General features: G+C 57.4%; 1 protein-coding gene across 1 annotated transcript in view; it reads right to left on the bottom strand.

Annotated features, from left to right (window-relative positions):
* The window catches only part of RAB11FIP4 (RAB11 family interacting protein 4), a 104,287-nt gene extending 86,832 nt beyond the window's left edge, over positions 1-17,455 (bottom strand). Inside the window, exon 1 of the mRNA XM_045836485.1 lies at positions 17,271-17,455. Coding sequence (XP_045692441.1) covers positions 17,271-17,429 — 159 coding nt within the window. The 5' untranslated portion in view covers positions 17,430-17,455. The remainder of the gene's footprint in view (positions 1-17,270) is intronic.
* Between the last annotated feature and the right edge of the window lie 3,548 nt (positions 17,456-21,003).

Raw genomic sequence — 21,003 nt, 5'->3', positions numbered from 1 at the left:
TCACCCCCCCACCCCCCAGGACTCAGCCCCCCCCTCCCCCACACACTGACACCCCAGCTAAACTCAAACAGAAGTGCCTTCCTGCCAGCGCGCCAGCCCTCCATTACCCCAAAATGGACTTCACCAGAGCGTCTCAGGCTTCCAGTGAATTAAATTTAGCTGCTTGAAACAAGGCAAACTACGGTGGCTCCAGCCAGCATTTCAACGTTGCTGCCATCGACAGGACGGAAGGCGGTGAACAGAAAATACTCCAAGTTCTGGGAACCCCGTTAGGGAATTTGAGTGGGGGAGAAGGGAAAAGCAGCCTCACCACAGGCCAGCCATGAGACCCTGGACAAAGCCCACCCTCACTGAGCCTCAGCCGTGTGGCCTGTGAAATGGAGCTGGCAATACGTTCCCTTCCTGCTGTTCCTGGGGGGCCGGAGGGGAGTATGGATCTGAGAGCTCTCAGCAAAAATAAACTGTGCAGGCAGCCCACTCGCCCATCCCCCATGCCAGGCAGCTAGCTCCTGGGGTGCAGCTCCAGCACTGCCTGCACCCACCTGGGCAGGGGGCATATCTGGGGGGGTCTCCCTGGGTCCTCCCGGAGCCGAGCAGCTTAGGAAGTGGAGGGGAAGCCGGCCAGCCCTCCCGGAGGGAGCCCGGACCCTGAGCGGCGGGAGATGATAACTGGGCACGAGAGGCTTCCTCGTCCCTGCTTCCTCTCTGCTGAAACTGTCCCTGCTCCTTGGAAAGAAGCTCTCTACTCCCGGTGCCGGCCCCAGGCACAGCACCCCGGGAGGAAATTCCTCGGGGCCAATGGGGGGTTGGGGAGAGGGTCCTGTCATTCTTTTGAGGGATCTCTTTGCATAGGCAAATTCCTTCCCTAGCCAGCACAGCAGCAGAAAAGCAGAGGCGAGAGCCCGCCCACATGGTTTACACCCTCATTTACAATTCATACCTCACCATGCAAAAAGTGGATGAGGGGCCTGGGGTGAGGGAGGAGGACCCGTGTAAGAGGGTCCCTGGCTCCAGGGGGACGAGGGCAGTGGCACCTCACTCACCCTCGTGCCAGTCCCTGCAGGGAGGGTTCCTGGCTCCCTTCTCTCGGCCAGGGAATCAAGGCCCTAGCACGTCCAGAACTGGGAGGGGGTCTTTCCACGCAGCCCCAGGAGGGCAACCCTCGAGGTGGGAGCCTTTGTGGCCTCTAGGCAGAGGGGCGGAGAGATTCTATCTGGGTCATCCCAGCACGGTCTGCAGAGCCTGGCAGCCAGTGCGGACCCTGGAACCTGCAGTTTTGAAGGCCCCCACCTCGGAGAATCTGGTGATGAGACCTGGGAGGGGAATCCCAACTGAGTGGTGGGTGGCCTCACACAGGCAGGGACAGTGGGCTGGTCCTAGCCCAGGGCTCTGGGGGCTCTGGGCTTTGAGCCTGGCACATGTCCTGTGAGGCTGGCAAGGGGGTGCTTAGGAGGCTGTGGTGGTGGCGGGGAAATATTCCAGCAGCAGCTGCAGTGAAAATAGGGCTTGGCTGTCACCCCCTCCAGGCTGACTCAGCCTACAGCAGTCACCTCCTCTCGGGGGTGTGATGAGTCCCCGTCAGCCCCCTCGCTGGGCTGAGAGCTCCTTGGAGGAACAGCAGTGATGATGATGATGATGCCCATGAAACAGTAACCAGTACACGATGAGCGGTCCTCTGAGCCAGGCATAGCCTCTGAGCTTTACCTGCATTAACCCACCTGCCGTCCACAAGAATCCACCTGTGAAGTATATAGTTTCTATCACTACCTCCACTCTACAGATGAGGAAACTGAGGCACAGAGATTAAGGGCTTGGTAGGAAGTGATGGAGCCAGAAGAGAAACTACAAGGCCTCTTTTCTGCTACTCGACACCACCTTTTCAATTCACTCCTGTATCTGCAGTGGTGGACACGGTGCCTGTCACAGAGCAGGTGCTCACGCGCCTCCACCATCGTCATCAACAACCTGCGACCACAGGCGTGGCAGCGGCAGGAACGTGAGCCATACTTCGCCTTTGAAGTGTTTCTGGAGCTACTGAGAGTGCAGAAAAATAACTCCCCTGTGCAAGGGACCGAGGACGCACCAGGCGCCGAGCAGGTGGTGGCCCTGTCCCTTCACTCCACACTCACCATACCCCTCTGTGAGGACAGCAATGGCACATCCCCATTCCCGGGTGAGGCTCAAAGGCGTAAAGAGACTGATCCCAGGCCAACTGGCGAATCGGAGAGCTGGGAGTTGACCTATGACCTATCCAGCCCCAGAACCTGAGTCCTTGACCACGAAGCCCCCGTGCCCCCCAAACCTTCATCTGAGTGGCCTGGACCGGCAGGGAGGAACTTGCTTACAAACCACGATTGCAGGGCAGAGCTCTGGAGGAATGGGGGCTTCTGGGTGCTGGGGTGGTCCCTTTGCACCCCATTTATTCACTCAGGCATTCGGGTAACATTCCCTGTGCCTCTGTGTGCACCACACTCTGGGCCACCTGCTGGGGACACAGCGGTGCGTGAAGCCAGCCCCTGTCCTCACTGCCCGTTTGCTGGGACAACCAGAGAGACCAACATCCCTCCCAGCCCCTCCAGGGCATGCAGGGGTCCTCCAGGGGCTAAGAGACCGGGTTGTCCCACCTCTGTCAGTCCTCTCTGCCCAACATCGGGTGGCCCCTCCTTTGGTAAGTCACCCTGACTTTCCTTTGGGGACTACCCTCCCATTCTAGGTAGTGGGGGTGCCCAGCCTCTGGGGACGGCACCTCAGCCAGCCTGGCCAATCAGAGCATGCGCCCCGCCCCCCAGCATAATTCCTTGTGGCAACCGGGAAAATAGTGAACACCATTAAAATACTGAGCAAATGTTGGGGAGATATTTGGTACAATTTACCACCTGGTCTTGAATAAAACTTGAACTAAAGGAGAATGGGGCAGGGAGGGAGTAGTTTTTATTAACATGTTAAAGATTATAAATCTAAACCCAGGTTTGGTGCCAACATTACACTAAAGGTAGAAGGCAACAGTCACTCCATCTAGAAAATAGTAAGAAAAAAATGATGGGGACCTTGTCTGCCAGCCGCACCCAGCCCTACACCTGCTGGTTCTATCAACCCGTCCAAGACCAGAGCCGAGGGCCGGGAGCAGCCTCAGCCCACCCGCTATTCCGGCTGCTGGAGACACATCTGTGGTCGTCTGCGCTCAGAGAGGTTCAGCCTCTCCATCCCTGGCTGCACAGCTTCTGCCTCTGGAGGCTGGAGTCTTCCCCACATCCACAGCCAAGGTAGACACCTGACTACCTCTGGCCAGGCCATTCCCTGCACATGAGACCATGTCCCATAGCGGCTCCAGACTCAGCCTCTCCAGGACTCACCACTGTCTGAGAGACCACCAGGGCAACTTCCCCCAGGCACCTAGCCCAGCCTGTTTCCCTTACCTTGCACCTGGGCCATGTCGCCACTGTCCCAGCATGCCTCATTCCCAGGCCCTGCTAAATTAGGGCGATGTCTCCACTGCCCACCCCTGTGCCAACTAATTCTGCAGACACTGGTGAGTCTCATTTCAGAAGGAAAAGTAATTAGACTCATAAATACAGGAAAAGAAGACAAATAAAATGTTTACTTTTTGAAGAAGACATGACTGCTTACTTTGAAAATCCAAAGACACCACCCAGAAATCGCTAGATGTAATAAATGAGTTCATACCAGTGGTGAGATACAAGATAAATTTACAAAAATCAACTGCATTCCTATATGCCAGTGACATGCAGCTAGAAAAAGAAATCAATGGAAAAAAGTACTTCATCTTCAGTGGTAACAAAACACATTAAATATTAAACATTAATTTAACCTACTTGTAAAATATTTATTTTTAATGTTAGTATTTTGCTTCTAATAGAACTAAGTATGTAATAAAAAGCAATACTCCCTAATTTAATAAGCTTAATGCAATACAATTAAAGACCATGAAAATGTGTTACACACTAAAAAATCCATAAATGATGAAGAACATCAGAAAGTTTTTTAAACAGGTGATCGTGGTTGGTTTGTCTCAATTTTAAAATACATTACTCCAAGTGACAGTGATTAAAGTTGTATAATGCTGCCCTAAAAACAAAACCAAAAATCCTTGAGCATCAAAAAAAATAATGATGGAAATGGACGATAACACACTGAAACGAATCTATGAGTCCATCGTGATGCTCAGAAAAGGGGTGAAGGAAAGCCCTTCACAGAGCAACATTCTAGCTCTAGAAAAAAAATGACAGAAAAACCACCATTTCGCAGCCGCCATGTAAGATGTGCGGTGCCCAGTGGCACCGAAACCACTGCGAGAGAAGCCACTAGAGGAACAGATGTTTGCACTGTCTCAGGCACCGCCTCACAGATGACTTATTAATTATAAAGTGCATAAAGAAGGAAAAGTACCATTGTACTGAAGAGCTCAGGCAGACACAGCCTTAACCAACGAATGAAACTCAGCGTCACCAACGAAGGGACAGAAGCCACGTCAAGTGGCTCTGTCGTCTGTGCCAGCCGGGGAAGTGTGCTCGGCCACCTCTCCCTGTCAAAGCTGCGCGGGACAGTTGGACATGGAGGGTGTGGGACTGCCTGCTGGCAACTGGCCCGGACTCGGCAGAAAGTGTCAATGTGACAGGTATGAAAAAATATCAGAGATTATTTTAATTTCCAGAAGATGAAGCAGGTATATAACCAACCAGATGCAACATGCGACCCCTGATTGGATTCTGGGTCCAAACGAGGAGAGAGGACGGGCATTCTGAGGACAGCTGGGGAATCCGTGGGCTGGCTGACGGTGGCCCTCGCTGAAGCCGGAGACCGTCTGTGGTCTCACACTGGGAAGTGTTCATGGGGGCGATGGCAAGACGCCTTCACTGGACCCAAAATGCTCCCGTGAAACAAAGCGACGCAGTGGGAAACGGAGGGCGATCGGTGATCGAGTGAAAGGACAATCGGACGAGGAAAACGCTAGCAGTGAGTCCAGGTGAGGAGCACCTGGGTGTTCATCCTATTCTGCTTCTAACTTTTCTGTTTGGACATTTTCAAAATAAAGAGTATGAGAACAAAACTAATGGAACTCAGTTCTAGCTGAGAAATAAATTCAAATTCTTAGTAGAACTGAATGTCGGATGAACCTCATAATGAATCCCAAACAGGTAAAACAAATACTTTACAACAGTGAGTTGCAAACAGAATAGCTGTTTTATTCTTGCTAGAGATGGGGAGGTAAGTTCCTGAGCACCGAAACATGGCAAATACAGTTAGAAATAAGGCACATATCATATACTCAAACACAGTACTTAAATGTAGGAATTAAAAAAAAATTTTTTAAATATTTTTATTTTTTAGAGACAGGAGAAGGGAGGGAGAAAGAGAGGGAGAAAAACATCAATGTGTGGATGCCTCTCGCACACCCCCAAGTGGGAACCTGGCCTGCAACCCAGGCATGTGCTCTGACTGGGAATCAAACCAGTGATCTTTCAGTTTGCAGGCTGGTGCTCAATCCACTGAGCCACACCAGCCAGGGCTAAATGTAGGAAAATTTTTAAGTAATAAATGTAATCACCCATAAAAAATGCAGCAGAGCAAGATAAAATGACAAAATAAATAAAAAGAGAAAAAGAACTGATTTTAAAATATACATATTGAATAGCAATGTAATGTAAAAAAAAGCGCAAAGTCTCATTAGCAATTGAAAATGGAAATGTAAACAGATTAAAATAAAATTTAAAATAATGCTCAGTGGTGACGGGGAAGCAGGGTGTCACGAAACAGGCACCCTCAAACCTCACGCGGGGTCTGCTGCGGGACAAGGCGGTTGGAGACAGCAGAGGAGGGGAGGAGACAGCGGACAGAGAGAAGCAAACAAATAGGAATGGCTGGCTGGCCGGGAGAGGGCAGCCAGGTGAGTGGGCAGGCAGGCTCCCAATGCCACGACTCCACGTCGGGGAAGCGGCATCAGGTGTCTCCTGGGTCAGGAGTTCTAAAAAGCCCACACCAAAGGCCAGTCCTCTGGCTGGCAGCCGGGCCAGGAATGGAGCCCAGGCAGGCTGGGGCCCCGGGGACAGTCCAGCCCATCGTGGAGTGCTGGTGGAAGGCGGGGGAGGGGTGTCCGAGGCTCAAGGGTTCCCCACATCCACTCTCCCTTTGGGCCTGCCCTGCCCGCTCCACCTCAGGCTGCTGGGGAGGCAGGGGTTGACCAGCCAGCCACATGCCCACTGGCAGGCCGGGCTCAGGGGCCCTCCGGGCAGACAGAACACTGTGGAGTTGCTACAAATGGCTGGCGGGAGGGTCAGTGCTGGGAGCGGGTTCAGCAGGGAGGGGACAAGGCTCTGTCTGGGATTCAGACACAGGAAACATAACGAGGAGGACAGGGGCCAAAAGGGCTCTGAGGTACTGCTCGTAACCACGTCGGTCACCGCCAAGAGCAGGACAGGGTTTTAAGGCATACAAGTACTACTGTTTAGCGCTAGTTACCTCTTGTCCTATAAAGTTGTTTGAATTTATAAATCAACAGCATTGGAACTCTCTGCCCAAGCAGCTGCCTTGGGGAGGACAGGACTCCTGAGGGTGCCTTCGGGCCTGTGCGTGCTGGTGCTGGGCGGGTGTGTGGGAGTCCGTGAGCCGGCGCCTGGGCTCAGTCACCTACGTGGCGTCGCCGCAGGCTCATGAGACCATGCCCCTCCTGTTCATCCTCTCACCGCGGACCAACCCCTCTCCTCCTCCTCGGACTGGGGCAGCAGTCTCCCACCTCAGCCCGTAAGTACTTCCAGGTGTGTGTGTCTAAAAGGCCACAGAGCCATGTCACCCCTCTGCTTCAACCTTCAGGTGACGCCCAGCCTGCCCGCTCCACCTGCCCTCCCTCCTCAGGCCTCTCTCTGGCACAGCTGTCCTTCCCTTCGTGGACAGCTTCCCACATTCTGGGCAGAGTGACGGCTGTCTTCACACCCCAACCCCCCAGGACAGGTCTGCAGCCCCAGCCTTGTCACAGGTGTTAACCGAGAGGCTACCTTAGAAGCCGCTCTCTCAGGGGAGGAATCCCATCCCACGCGGCTGTGAGTCCTCTCACACTGAACTGGCACAGAGCAGGTGCTCAGAAGGATCCGTAAAAGACTGAAAATGGACGGCCCTCCCAGAAAACCGGGGGTTGGAGTTAATGGTTGTTACAGGCTTAGCACACATTGCTAATATTATCGTCACTTTACAGACCAGGAGGCTGAGGCACAGGGTCACACGGCTTGGAGATGGCAGAGCCGGGTCTCACACCAGTGCACCTGATGCCAGGACCTGGGCTCCCCACCACGTCTCTGTGGCACAGGCAGGACATTAAAGCTGGCCTGGCCTGAACTGAGACGCTGGAGGGAGATGCAGGGACTGGGAGCGAGAAGGGGTCAAGGCCAGTGCCAGTGGGGGCCACAGAGCCACTGAGGCGGAGGAGAAGACGGAGAAGCCTGGAGAAAGTGGACAGGGTGCGGCCAGAGGGTCCAGCCTGAGAGTCCAGCCCCTGCCCCTGCCCTACAAGCCTGAAGGACCGTGGGGGCTCGGGAAGGACACTGGAGCAGCCAGGGAGCAGGCCTCCCAGGGCCCTCTAATCTCGCCTTGAACAGGAAGTGATGGTGATGCGTAATTCAGGGGGCTGTGGCAGGCAGCCTCTCCGCTCTCAAACCTCAGCTCCTGTGGCACCTGTGGCCTTCCATAGCAGCCGTCTTCCCTGGGGGGGGGGCGCAGTGCCCCACTCACCCCCACCCCCGTCCATTACAACCTACTTCTCATTAGGGACCCTGCCAGGCACCACTCCCACCTCGAACCCAGGCCGCCCCAGATTGAGAAAACCAGAGGAAGCCTCAGATTTGAGGTTTCTCCAAGTGTCAAAATTTCTGAAATTCAGATCTGATCATTCTCCCACACTCCTGACCCTAGAACAACCTGGGACCCCCAACTGCAGGCAGCTTCAGAGACAGACAGACCTGGAATCCTACCGCAGCCGCTCCACTGACCGGGGGACCCTGGACGACTCACTTTGCCGCTTGCTCGGGTTCTCAGGGTCGCTGAGAGGATGAACGGGAGCGTGAGGGACAGGAAGGCGGTGGGCACAAATCATCCCCTGCTCCTCGAGGTCCACAGAAAGTCAAGAATGGCTGCAGGAGACACAGGCCATGGAGCAAGGAGGCCCATGCCTGGTCGAGCACCAGGCAGCAGCAGGGGTCAGAGTGCAGGGGAGGGCAGAAAGCAGCAGGGCACCCGCACGGTCATGGAGAAGGTGGGCTGGAGCCGGGATGCCAACGGGCACCGTGCTCGGTCTTTGCAAAATCTCTGCAATCCTCACACAGTCCCCCAGATGAAGTGATGGCCCCCATTTCACAGATAAGGAAACTGAGTCCCATCCATCGCAATAAGCACCTTTTACCTCACCTGGGCTCATTTCTTCCCGGAAGGCCTCAGCCCTCCCAGACCAATGTGGGAAGTGAGTGATCACAAACACGGCGAACTCTAGTGAGGCCAGGTATGTGCTGGGGCCACGCAGTCCCGCTCCTAAGCCCTCCGTGAGGTTACCGTCCGGCTCCAGGCCTGACCTGAATCTCACCCCCATCCTGCCCATGCTGCGCCTGCACCACGTAGAGCCAGTCCCCATCCTGGCTTTGGCCTTGCACATGGCAGATAGTCGGTGAGTGCTGGGTGGGGGTGGACAGAGGGCAAGCTGGAGAGGCTGGTGCAAGGGCGGGTGAGTGGGTAATGAATGGATGAGGGGATGGGCTGATGAACGGGTTGACTGGTGGATGGACAGGCCAGTGGATAGATGGCTGGGTGGGTGGGTGAACAGGCAGGTGTGTGAATGGAGAGGGTGATGAGTGGATAGTTAGGCAGACAAGAGGATGTATAAATGGATGCATCATTGAAAGGGCAGGCAGTGGTTGGATGGATGGAAAAGGGAAGAATGGGCAGGTGATGGGTGTCCCAGCAGATAGACCTTAGCTCACCGTATGAAAGAGACTTCAGCCAGAGCCTTGTCCAGATGGAATGGACTTGGACTTTGGGAGGCAGCGGGTCCCACCTCTTGGCAGGGCTGTTCTGGAGCAACATATGCACTGAAGGGACCTCTGGTCCCCGTCTAGTTTTTGTTTTGGTGTAAATCAGCCCCCTGTCTACGCTGTCCAGGTATTGGCCTTCCACTAGGATCTCCCTGGGGACAGTGCCCACGATAAGCCCACGTGCAATCCGTAAATACTTTGGGAGGAAGTTGGCAATTTTCTCCAAGGTTTGTGCCACCGCCCGTGAGCTGCGGGTTAAACTGAAGGTCTTAGGTGGAAAGGGAACTTAGAAGCCCTTACAGCCATAGTTTGGGCTGCGGCTACCAGGAGGCCCACTCCCCTCTTGGATCACCGGTATACAAGTTTCTGGACCCTGGAACGGGGTGCTTTGCTCCCTTCGTTCCCAAAAGCATGCAGCTGTGGAGAACAGATCCCTAAGCAGTGACCCCAAGGCGGCAGTCTGCAAGGAGGGAGGGGCCTCCAAGGATCCGAAGATGCTGGGAGAGGGGCAGACAGGGAAAGACAGAAGGACAGAAGGGCGCAAAGAGACCAACTCCTACGTGGGGGCAGCTCCAACCCGGACACCCTGGCGCGGGCTAGCAGCCTGTCGGCAGTGTGTTCAAGCAACTGGGTATGGCTCTAGCCAGTCCTTAACTCTGTGCAGCAAGGATGCAAGTTCTCAGGCTGAGAGGCTGGGGAGATGGACAGTCAGCATCCCAGACAGAAGACGGGCAGGCAGGCATCTTGAGACAGCGTCCATCCTGGGAAACAAGATGTCCCAAGCCAGCCCAGCTGAGTCCCCTACAAAACCCAAGCCTGGTTTTTCAAGTGGGCTGATCACACTTGAACTAGGCTCTGTGTTTTCCCCACATGTAAACCGCCCTGTTGTGGGCGGCGAGACCTAAGGCCGGGGGTAGAAGAAAGTGGAGAAAGACCCAAGGGCCTGCCAGGAGGAGCAGGGCTGAGGGCCATTCTTTGGACACCACTGTCACCGTTGGCGCCACGTCTCCCCCTGGACGCCAGGTGCACCCCAGGTGTCACAGGCCGCGTGAAACTCCCAGGTCCTCGTGCACACCTCCTCCTGCCTCCACATTCCCCCCTCACACCCCACTTCAATGGGCTCTGTCAGCCAAGTCTGCCACTCCTGCCCCGCTGCTCCCGCCCCCAGCACCTCTCCCCTGGTGAAGTGACAGCCTCCCTGCTGCACCCCCGCAGCACCCCCCGCCCCCCACTCACCCCCTGCCCCCTCCCTGCCCCCAAGGTTTGCTGCGCCTCAGACTCCCAGGCCCCTCCTGCCTCTGCCTGGATCAACCACCCCCGGAGGAGACCTGCGAGGCACAGCCCCGCCTCATCCCAGGCTCTGCCTACATGTCCATCCATGACAGAACAGGCCTTCGTCGCTCATTCTAAGGTCGAAAACCTGCCAGCAGTTTTTGTCCTTTATGTTTCTTCCCAGGACCTAACACCATCTGGTATAATTTTGACTCCTTCGCCTGTCTCTCCCCCTGCCCCCATCGGAACGCAAGCTCAGGGCACTCCTATCCCCCAGTGCCTGCAAGAGTTTTAGCATATAGCAGGGGTACAAGATGTTAAGGAGAAAATCAATTTTTTAAATCCTGAAAACATATATTAAGACAACCAACCATGGCTGGAGTGGCTCAATGGATTGAGAGCTGGCCTGTGAACCAAAGGGTTGCTAGTTCAATTCCCAGTCAGGGCACATGCCTGGGTTGTGGGCCGGGTCCCCAGAGGGGGGCATGCGAGAAGCAACCACACATCGATGTTTCTCTCCCTCTCTTTCTCCCTCCCTTCCCCTCTCTAAAAATAAATAATATCATAAAAATAGGTTAAAAACAAAAAGCAAAAAAGACAAGTACCAAATGCAAAAAGAATTTCCGGAACAACCACTCTACAAAAACGTCACAGCACCGTGAGTTTGTGTGTGTGTTTGGGGCGGGGGGGGCAGCTGACGCAGGCGTGACACTCACTGTTCCCAGGCCGGGGGCATGTCTCTCTCCGTCCTGCCCGGGTCTGGTTCCCCAGTTCTAACTGTTGATCCCAGCCATCAGCCAGCCTCCCCTTCGGAGCACAGCCTGGTGGGACTGCTCAGGGCCTGGGGTGGGGGCGACCGCTGGGTGGGCCAAAGGGGCCACTGCAGCAGGAGGCAGAGGACCCCCCATGCACACTCAGTCCAAGCTCCGGGTAGAACCCCTCTCCCAACCCCATCCCCATGGACCCATGGACACAAGTGTTCCTGTCCGCACCCTGTCACATGGGGTGGGACACCTGCACTGCCCTCTGAGGCAGGGTTGGCCGGTGCAGATGGTGGTGGAGCCCTAGTCTGTGGAAGGAGGAGCCATCTCAGCCGCTCCCCGCCATCCACCAGGTTCCTGGGCTCCTGGCTCCTGGCCACAGCCCGGGGGGCCTGCAGGAATCCTGCAGCCTGCCCCCTAGCCTCTCTCCTGGCTCTGCCGCTTCAGCCATCAGCCCAAGGCCAAGCGCTCCTCCCTCTGCCCTGCTTCCACACCCCCCCCCCCGACCCCCTGTCTCCCTTCTCCTGCTTTGCTCCTTTGGTTCTCTTCCTGCAGCTGGGGAACGTTCCTGAGCCTCAGAGGCAGGCCCAGGTCTGAAAGCCCCTCTGCCCACCCAGCCTGATGACTCTGACCCTCTAGCATCCACCTGTGAAAGGGTGAGCACCCCGCACCGAAGGGGGCTCAGCTGATGCTCTGAGATTCTCCACCTGCTGAAGTCCCACCTGAGGGTGCCTTGCTACTTGAACACCTGAGGCAGAACTCACGCAGGGAGGTGCAGACCACACCTAGGCCCTCCCCGCCCTCCCACTCGGAGCTTCCTCCTTCTCTAGAACCCAGGGTCTTGGGAACAAAGCCATAGCCCAGAGATATTTTGCCACGTGGATTCCAGCTGCGCCAGGAATGCCTGACAGGACGGACCGACTCTGCGGGCTTTCTTCGCACGCCCCTCCTCCCGGTGCCGCCAAACCTGAGGCTGGAGGGTGGTGGCGGCCCCCGTCCAGGGCATGCCCCGCCCTACCCTGTGCCCAGAGCTTGGGGCCTCGAGCTCCCTCCCTGCTCCCGAGGGAGTCCCCACTTCACAGTGACCTCCAGCCTCAGGATCACAGGGTCGTGCCCAGGTGGGCGGAAACACAGAAAGCGGAAGGTTTCTCTGGGCTCACCCCTGCCCTGCTCCCTACTCCCGGGCCCCAGGCACCCCGCTCAGCCCTGCCAGGCACACAGGACCCGGGCCTTCCTTCTGCCCGCGGTCGTCTGTACCAGGCCCCCATTAGGACACACAGAGGGGGGCTGCTGCCCCCAAAAGCCTTCAGTTCTACAGTTCAGGGGTGGCTTGCTGGGGATCTGCAGGCCTCTGGGCCTGTCAACTCTGCGCCCCCGCCACTGCCCCAGTGCGGGCCCTTCTCCTCTCTGACCACGTCCCACAGTCCCCTCCGGGCCCAACACACACCTGCTCTCGCGGCTGGCTCTTCCCACTGCCCACAGGGAGCTGCCGACCTTTCCGGATCTGGCCCTGCCTTCCCCTCGAGCCTTTCCTCCTGTCCCTTCCCCAGTCCCCAAGCTGCAGCCGCAAATGTAGGGACATCTTCCTTCTTCCTCAGCACCCAGGCCTCCTGCTGGGACCCAGCTTTAGTTCAGGGTCACCCTGCCCCTGGCAGCCCAGGAGTCTCAGAGGTGGCCCCAGCCCCGGAACTGGCTCCTTGTCACTCTCAGCCCAGCCCAGCATCCCAACCCCTTTGCCAGTTTGGACCCCAGGATGAAGCCAGGTGGCACCAGCCTCTCTCTCGTGGCAGAGTTCGCCCAAAGGGGACATGGGGACTAGGGGGGCCCAGCTGGGGCCTTTATTTCATCTCCTGTGCTTCTGGCCACATCCAGGGGCAGCTTTAAAGAAGGGGAGCTTACGGCCCAGTCCAGGTCGGCTAAAGCGGCTTCACCTCCCCCAGATAACTGACCCCCCCTCTGTGGTGCTGGAGTGCAGAGCTCAGGGGCGATGTTAACAGACGGCAGACACCACTTAACTACTTCTCTTCCCATTTCTCCAGCACGAGGGGTGGGCTTCAAACTGGGGAAGGGAGGGCAGGTAGCAGGAGACTCGGCCCAAGCCTGCTGGAAGGATGGGAGGGGCTGGCAGACCAGGCCGGATGAGGAGGGTGGGCTGAGGACGCACAGGCTGGTCCCAGATCTTGACCTCAAGCCCCAGGAAACCCCCAGCTCAGAAGGGCCCCTCAAAGACACTTGCACGTGTTCAGGAAACAACAGTAACAACGGCGGCAGCGACTCGGACAGGGAGCCTACTCCGCGCAGATGCTGGACTAGGCACTCGCTGCCCCTCCGTGTACCTGCCACACGGACCTGCTCTCACTGTGTCAGAGGCATCCAGGCTTGGGACAGGGCACCCCGCCTACCAGTTGTACTTTCTTTAAAAAACAGGCTTTGTGTCTCACGCGTGCCTTATACTTCCGTCAAATTTCCTTGTTTTCTCTTTCCTGCTAGGATTCCTAAGCCAATACACTAGGGAGATAGCAGAGACTGGCTAATAGCATGATGATCTACTGAAGTCCACACTGTACGCCGACTCCCTTAGTGTTTACCCCGTGTCCACTGCTTGTCCCAGGGCCCCACAGGACGCCGCCCAGCACGTGTGGCCGCCTTGTCCGCCTAGGCTCCACTCCCGGCAGGGGCTCCTCTGACTCTCCGTGGCTTTGTGGCCTTGACACACCTGCTGATGCTGGTCAGGTGTACAGCAGGGCGCCCCTCGTCTGGTGCTCTTCTCATGACTCACTGGGGTGATGGTTTGGGGGCAGATTCCACAGGTAAAGCACCACTGTCGTCACATTGGATCTGCCTGACTTGTTCCTGCTGTTGACCTTGGCCCCCAGGCTAAGGCAGTGCTCCTCAGGCTTCCCCGCGGTGAAGCTGCCCCTCCCCACCTTCCACACTGTGCTCTGTAGCAGGCGGCCACCATCACTTCTGACACTTACAGGTGGGGGAGGGGTGGGGGCTTCGGCTTCACCTCCATGATAAGGAAGCATCTACACAAGTTATTTGAATTTCTTCTGAAACAGGAGAGTTTCCCAGCATTTATTTACTCTTTCATTGAATCGTTTATTTATATCAGTATGGTGTCATGAATTTATTTTATACATTGAAACCTAGTCTATTTTGATTTTTGCAAAGCATTTGATTCTAGCATCCCTCGTTTTGGGGAGTAGTTGGTTAAAAGTGGATGATTGGCTTCCCTGAACCCTATGTCTAACGGATGGTAGTGTGTCTACCCTGGAGCACTAACAGGTTGGGAAACCACGGGCTGCACCCGGTTTTTAAATGAAACAGAAACTGCCGAGGATGCAACATTTTGAAGGGATCCCTCCCTACCTGCGAGGAAATGGTGATCCTGGTTTGTGATGCACGTGTGAATTCAGTGGGTGGTGAGCAGGGATGCAAACCGTTCGCAGTCTACAGTACAGGGCGAGCGCACCGCCGACGCGGCCCTGTCCGTGGTGCTGCTCTGCGTTGGAAACCGGCCTCGCCAGTGCGGGCAGAAAGCACCAGCGGCTGCCGCCTGAAGGCAGCGCAGCGACTGAGAGTGACAGCAGCAGGATTCAATCCTGGCTCTCGTGTCTGTTACAGTGGAGTGAAATGAACAAGAGGAAGTTTGGTAGAAATAGGGCCAAGGAACAGGTTTCAATTCAAGAAATTACTGACAGAGACAACAGGCCTGATCTCTCCAACAGCTAGGGTTATTAAAAAAAAAAAAAAAAAAAGGAACTGTGTTTGGGTAAGAGAGACCTAAGGGTTGCCACACCTGCATGCAGTCGCACAGTTCTGGAAGGGAAACTGGTTTAAACAAAACAGCAAAAATGGACATTTTGGGGGCCAAATAAGAAAGGTGAACAAGCTCTGCATATTAAATGAGACAAGAATTTACTGAAGCAGAAAAATGCTAATCATTTGCTGGGGAAAAATCAGGCTACAAAGCAGTATGCACAGCACGACCTCATGTTCTAGAGAAAATCTACATATAAGCACAGAAACGGCTCCAGAAGTGAGAGACCACGGTGTCACTGTCGGGCCCCCTGGAAGACAGAAATTTTTGCTTGCCCATATTTCCCATTTTTCCAGTGCTTATACACGGCTTCTGCAAGATACAAGAGCCTGCTTTCAACAGAGAGAAATCACAGACCTTCCTGCAGGATGGAGAGAATCCTGGCTTGGCAGAGGTTTCTAAGAACGATCTCTGGGGGCTTTGGTGACCAGAAACTGGATCTGAGCGGGAAGTGGGGTGCACCACCCAGACGGCAGCCCCAGCCTGAACCATCTCCATGTGTGTGCGGGTTGGGGCTGAGCAGGGTCTCCTGGTCCAGCCCCTCCCTGTTATTACTAGGAGGACTGAGTCTCACATTAGCAAATGGCAGCTCCCTGGCCCCTGTTGGGTCACACGGAATGTCTCGGGACTTCAGGGACAGCGGGTATTTGGCCTGGAGAAGGGAAGACGGGTGGACAGGAGTGAGGGGGCCAGGAGTGCTGTTTTCAAATAAGGCTGCCACACAGAAGAGAGACCCGCGTGAGTCCCTGTGCAGATCCTCGGTGGCTAAGTGACAAGCGGGTTTGGCTCTGGAGCCCATGAGGGAGCAGGTGCTGACAAGAGGAGCTGTCCAGCTCGGCAATAAGGTGGTGGGGTGCGGGGGCTCAGGGCTGAGCCTGCGTGGCCTCCTGCCAGAGACTGCCGGAAAGCCCTTCCCACCACGGAGGCTCTTCGGTTCTGGACTCCAGGTTCCAGCCAGAGCCAGTGTCCTGAGAGCGAGGAGCTGGCTCTTCCCAGTGCCAGGGGACTGTGCAAGGAGAAGGACTGCTGCGGCTGCAGGAGGTGCCCTGAGCAAAGCCAGGAGGAGCAGGGGGTGGGCTAGGTCTGCAGAACTGCCAGAGAGATCATCCTGAGGTGGGCTACCTGAGTTCTCAACCTTGACACCTGCCTCATTCCTTCTATCTCCTGCTCCCAGGACCTCCCAGGTTCACACCACACCCTGGTGCCAGGGAGAGAGGATCATCTATTATTTCCCACTTGCAGGTGACAGGGAGACAGGGGCCCGATCTAGCCACACCCTGGTTTCTCTGTGTTCTGCAACGCTAGGCCCCAGCTGTCCCAGGAACAGAACGCCAGCCAGCACTCCTTTTCAGGCCCGTGGCCCCCTGCTTCCCAGGCCCAACCTGAGGCCTTAGGTGGCCTCAGAAACTCACTATTCAGGGCCTCTGTCCCTGGACCACTTCGGCGTTCACAGTAGCACGAGGGTGGGGATGCCCACCTGCCGGGGGGGCCTTGCCACCCCCCAGACACAGTCACCAGTCACTGTGCCCACGGCACCAGAGGACACTGATATGGGTTCTTGCTGATGTCCCCCGGCTCACCCCACCAGCAGCAGCCGTCCTCAGATTTCAGGCCCGGCAACAACAGAACTGCTTTCCCCAGACAGACGCAGGCCCACCCCAGGAAACGCCGCTCAGCTGCCACTCCCCACGGTTGGCTCTGGCAGGCCTGCCGCAGCCAACACAACCAGCTGCCAAGCCAAGCTTGCCCGTGGGAGTCTGAGTGGGGGGGGTGTCACCAAGCAGGCGCAAGCGCCCAGAATCCTGGGTGGCCACAAGCAGACACATACTTCTGTATTCTAGGCAGGGGGTGCAGTCAAGGATCCAGGCTGCAGAGCGCCCCTGGTTGTCCTCCCCACCCCTTGGCTAGGCCCAGCCAGGCGCACACCTACCACCGCGACCTGGAATTTCGTGCACACAGACCTCTGCGTCTTAGTCACCACAGGGTGGTAAGGGGCGGGGGTCCGGAGGCCAAGTTCTGATAGCTCCTTTCCCCAAACATCGAGTGGGTTGCAGACCGGTCAGAGGGACCGGCACGGGGTCACGGAAGATGGGCAGAGAGGCCACCCTGGGCGTGACGGGAGACGCTCACAGCACCGGCGCTAATGGTGGAAAGTGAGGGTCCGATAGGGCAGGGGGAGCTCGCTGTCCTCAGCTCCGGCGCAGGCAGGAGGTGGCAGTCCTCCCGGGGAGAAGCCACCGCCTCGGGCAGGAGAAAAGGCAAGGAAGCTGGGGGAGGGGAGGAGGAGGGGGTTCGGTGGCCGGTGGGAAAGGAAAGCGGGGTGCGGGGGGGGGGGTCACGGAGGCTCACGGCACGGGGTTCGGGCGCCCGGCGCCGTCCTCTTACCTCCTCGCCCTGGCCGAAGCGCAGGCCGAGCGCCGCGACCCGCTCCACGCGCAGGAAGCCGTCGGGGTCGCGGCCGCACACCTCGAACACCTGGCGCAGGCGGCGCACCGAGCGCAGCAGAGCCGCGGGGGCGCCCGCCCAGCCCGCGCCGCCCGCCATCCGGGTCGGCCCCGCAGTTAGCCCGAGTCCCGCGCCGCCGGCCGCGTCCGCCGCCGCCCGCCCCGCGCCGCCATCACCGCGCGCTCGCCGGGGCCGCCGGCCGCCCGCGTGGGTCTGCGACGCGCAGCCTCCCTCCGCCCGGGGGCGCGGCCGTGTCAGGCGCCGCGCTGCAGCCCCGCCGCTCGGGGCGGGAGGCGGCGGCGGCGGCGGCGGCGGCGGCGGCGGCGCGGAGACTGCAGACAAAAGGAGCTGCGCTGCTCCGAGTGGGGCCGCCACGCGGGCCGGCTGACCCCTCGCGCCCGGAACCGCCGCCGCCTCTGCTGACTCAGTTTCCCCCGGCGAACCGAGCTCGTCTCCTCCTCTGGCAAACCTGGGGGTGGGGGCGTGACAAGTGTCCGGAAACTCTGAGCTGCCAGGAGGCCCCTCCCCTCCCCTGGAGAATACAGTTACGAGGACCGAGCCCCGGACCATCCCCGCCGGAGTCCCACAGCCCCTTATTCGCCCTCAGTCTCCCTGCCCGCAGCCAGCCCATCCTGCACCCGTTGTGGGTACAGAGCACTCACTAGGCCCTAGGCGCTGCATACAGTAGCGTGCTCGATTGTTACAGCCCTGTCCAAGGAAGCCGAAACCCAGAGAGGTTGAACTAGTACCCTAGGCTACACAGCATGTGAGAGGCAGGGTCAGGACTCCTGTCCTGGCTAGATGTGGATGGACCTAGACGCCCTCCTCTTCACCTTCTCTGTGCTGCCTTGGAAAGAACAGTCTCAGGGCCTAGGAACACACAGTCCTCCCTAACAGCAATCTGGGGACAGCTCTGGGCTGGGGAAGGGTGCAGAGAGGAGGAGCAGAGACCCTGGGACAGAGGAGGCAGCCAGAAGACTGGGAGCAGGCAGGAAAAAAAGAAAGCTAGGAACTTCCACTAGGTTTGCCTGTTGCAGTGCCCAGAGACACTCGACAACCATCCTCACCCCTTCCTGGATGCCCAATCTCAGAGCCCAGAACAGAATCTCGGTCCTAAAAAGTGGCAGCAGCCTCTAGGCCTAGACCTTAGCCCCCTCCCGGAAGTGCTCAGCTGAGACTTTGCCGCAGCTGCTCCCGCTGACACTCAGCCCTGCCTAGGGGCCCTACAGGACTTGGCCTGGCTCTCCTTCCCTCCCTCTACCTTGTCACTGGTCAGCATGTCAGACCCTTGGGGCACCAGTTACCACCAACCCCAAAACAGGCTTCCACTGAGCCCACCTTCACTTATGCTTTTTAGCTTAGTTCAGAGGTTTCCTCTGAAGCCTCCCTTGATGGCACCCCATCTTGCTGATTAATCTGAATTCTAGTCCCCTCCTCCAGATACCTATCAAGTTTTACAATTCTCTGGTGGGCTGCCCATCTCCCCAACCATGCTGGGAAGCCCTCCTGGGCATGCTGTGTCTTAATCACCCCATATCCCCTGATCCCCAGCCAGCAGAGGGTCCAGAGGAAGCCCCTGCCTCATCATCTTCAGGAGCCCAGAACAGTGCAGGGAATCCCAGACAGGGATTCCAGGGTAGGCTGGGGCCCGTTCTGTACACAGGTTGTGTGGCCACCCTTCTGGGCCTCAGTTTCCACCTCTGTGGTCTCCTGCTCAAGCCTAGATATATCCGACACAGCAGCCACCCTGTGGCTTCTCCAACAGAGTGCCAGGTTCCCTTTTGTCCAGGTCCCAGCTTTAGGGATGAACTTGGTCTTTAGCTGCCCTTTCCCCCTTGATACTTCAGTTCCTACAGGATCTCTCTTCTGGGAAGAGAGCTCTGTGAGTTTGAGGACAAGCAGCAAGCAGAGGCCTGGGGCACGGGTGGGGTGGGGCGGGGTGGGAGGTTCTAGGACACAGGCAGCAAACACAAGGCCCCTGGGCCGAATCTGGCCCTCCACCTTGTTTTATTCGGCCCGGCACCTTGTTTGTACCTGGAGGCAGCACCGAGCTCTCGCTTCACTGTTAAGGAGTAGTTACATTTACACAGTCCTAAAATCACATTCGGCCCTTTGAAGGCAACTGCGAGGCTGATGTGACCCCGGTGAAAATGAGTCTGACACCCCTTATCTAGGAAGAGCGTGGGCCTCTCTGCGAGCTGTATGCTCCTCAGCAGGAACCCAGCTTCCTCGTCTGTGCAATGGGGATAATAGTCGTAGCTCTTGGAGGGGTGACTGAGAGCCATTAGGGCCATTGTGTGCATCACTTCCCCGTGCACCTGTCCTGTGACACATAGGAGGAAGTGGAGGAAGAGAATCAGGGAGAGTCAGGGTGGGGGGGTGAGAGGCTGCTGCTGGAGATCCAGTCTGCCAGCTGGTGGGAGCTGGGGCCGCTGCCTGTCCAGGGACCCTAATATTCATTCCTGCCATGTCAGCTCCTGCCCATTTTCTCCCACCCCAGAGGCTCAACCCAGCAAGGAGAAGGGCAGGGGCTGGGGATACGTCCATTGTGAGCTGAGGAACTGGCTCTCAAATCCTCCAAAATGGGGCCCCCCTGAGCCGAGAGACCTCACCCCCTGCCTTAGCGCCTCAGTGGGCAGAGGTGGGTGCCTCCAATGTGAGCGTGAGCAAATGCTAGTATAGCCCAGCCCAAAGTCCACACCAGACTTGTGTTCTCCCAAAAGACAGGCTCACATCAAGTTCAAAAGCCCCTTCCTCGGGGAAGGCCCGCCTGGCCCCTGGCTGTCCTGCTGGGTTCTTTTCTGCATTTTGTCTCTGCTGAGTGACGTTTTGATGGCTGCTATCTCTCCACGGGACACGGGCTGGGGCCCGGTTCTGCCACTCACCACTGTGCTGTGGGGGCCAGCAGGGCATATGTAGCACAGGCACTCTCTCCCAGGTATCACCTTTTTGCTGAGTGCTTGGGGGTCGGAGAAAAGAGAGCAGCCACAGGCCCTGTCCTCGCCGAGCTGACAGCTGGGCAGCCATGACATAATGCGATCTGTGCTGAGGACCCAGGCTCTGGGAGCCCAGGGGGCCTGCTCGGTGCTTAGAAGGACCTTTGAGAGGTGCATCTGCAGCCCCAGCATGTGCGGGCTGGGGACCTTGGGGCGGAAGGGGTAGTGTCAAGGAGGCAGGAGGCCCCTGGAGGGGAGAGGGGAGCAAGAAGACCGGGAGCCTCCCTCTTCTCCTCTTCCCCTGGGTGATCTCCAACAGCCACAGCACCTCGGTTGCACCACCGAGGGAGGGAGCAGCTGGGGTCCTGCTCACTCTCCAGGGAGAGACCCGACTGGGGTCAGGTCAACCTCCTGCTGAGGACCCGCCTGCTGGCTTAGGCCTCTCCTGTTTCCAGTCTCCCCTCTTGTCTGGGAGCCTCCCAGCTCCCTCCGGCCTTCCGGCCTCCGCTTGGGTCACCTTCTCACTCCTACCCCCTCCCTCATCCCACTTCCTCTGGCCAACTCCTGTCCTTCCAGATTCCTTGAAAGTGACACCTCCTGCAGGAAGCCTTCCCTGACCACACTCTCTGACTGCCTCTCCCCTGTGCTCTGGTAGCATTCTGTGCAGAGAGGCAACAAGTACCAACGGTGGAGCCACCCTACAGACGGGGATAAGGCTGCTGTGAGGGCCAGGTGAG

This window comes from Phyllostomus hastatus, unplaced genomic scaffold (assembly GCF_019186645.2).
Source record: "Phyllostomus hastatus isolate PE091 unplaced genomic scaffold, TTU_PhHast_1.1 phas_contig_210, whole genome shotgun sequence".
In the NCBI taxonomy this organism is placed as follows: domain Eukaryota; kingdom Metazoa; phylum Chordata; class Mammalia; order Chiroptera; family Phyllostomidae; genus Phyllostomus; species Phyllostomus hastatus.
The sequence above is the reverse complement of the archived record's forward strand: the minus strand, read 5'-3'. Positions and strand labels throughout refer to the sequence as shown.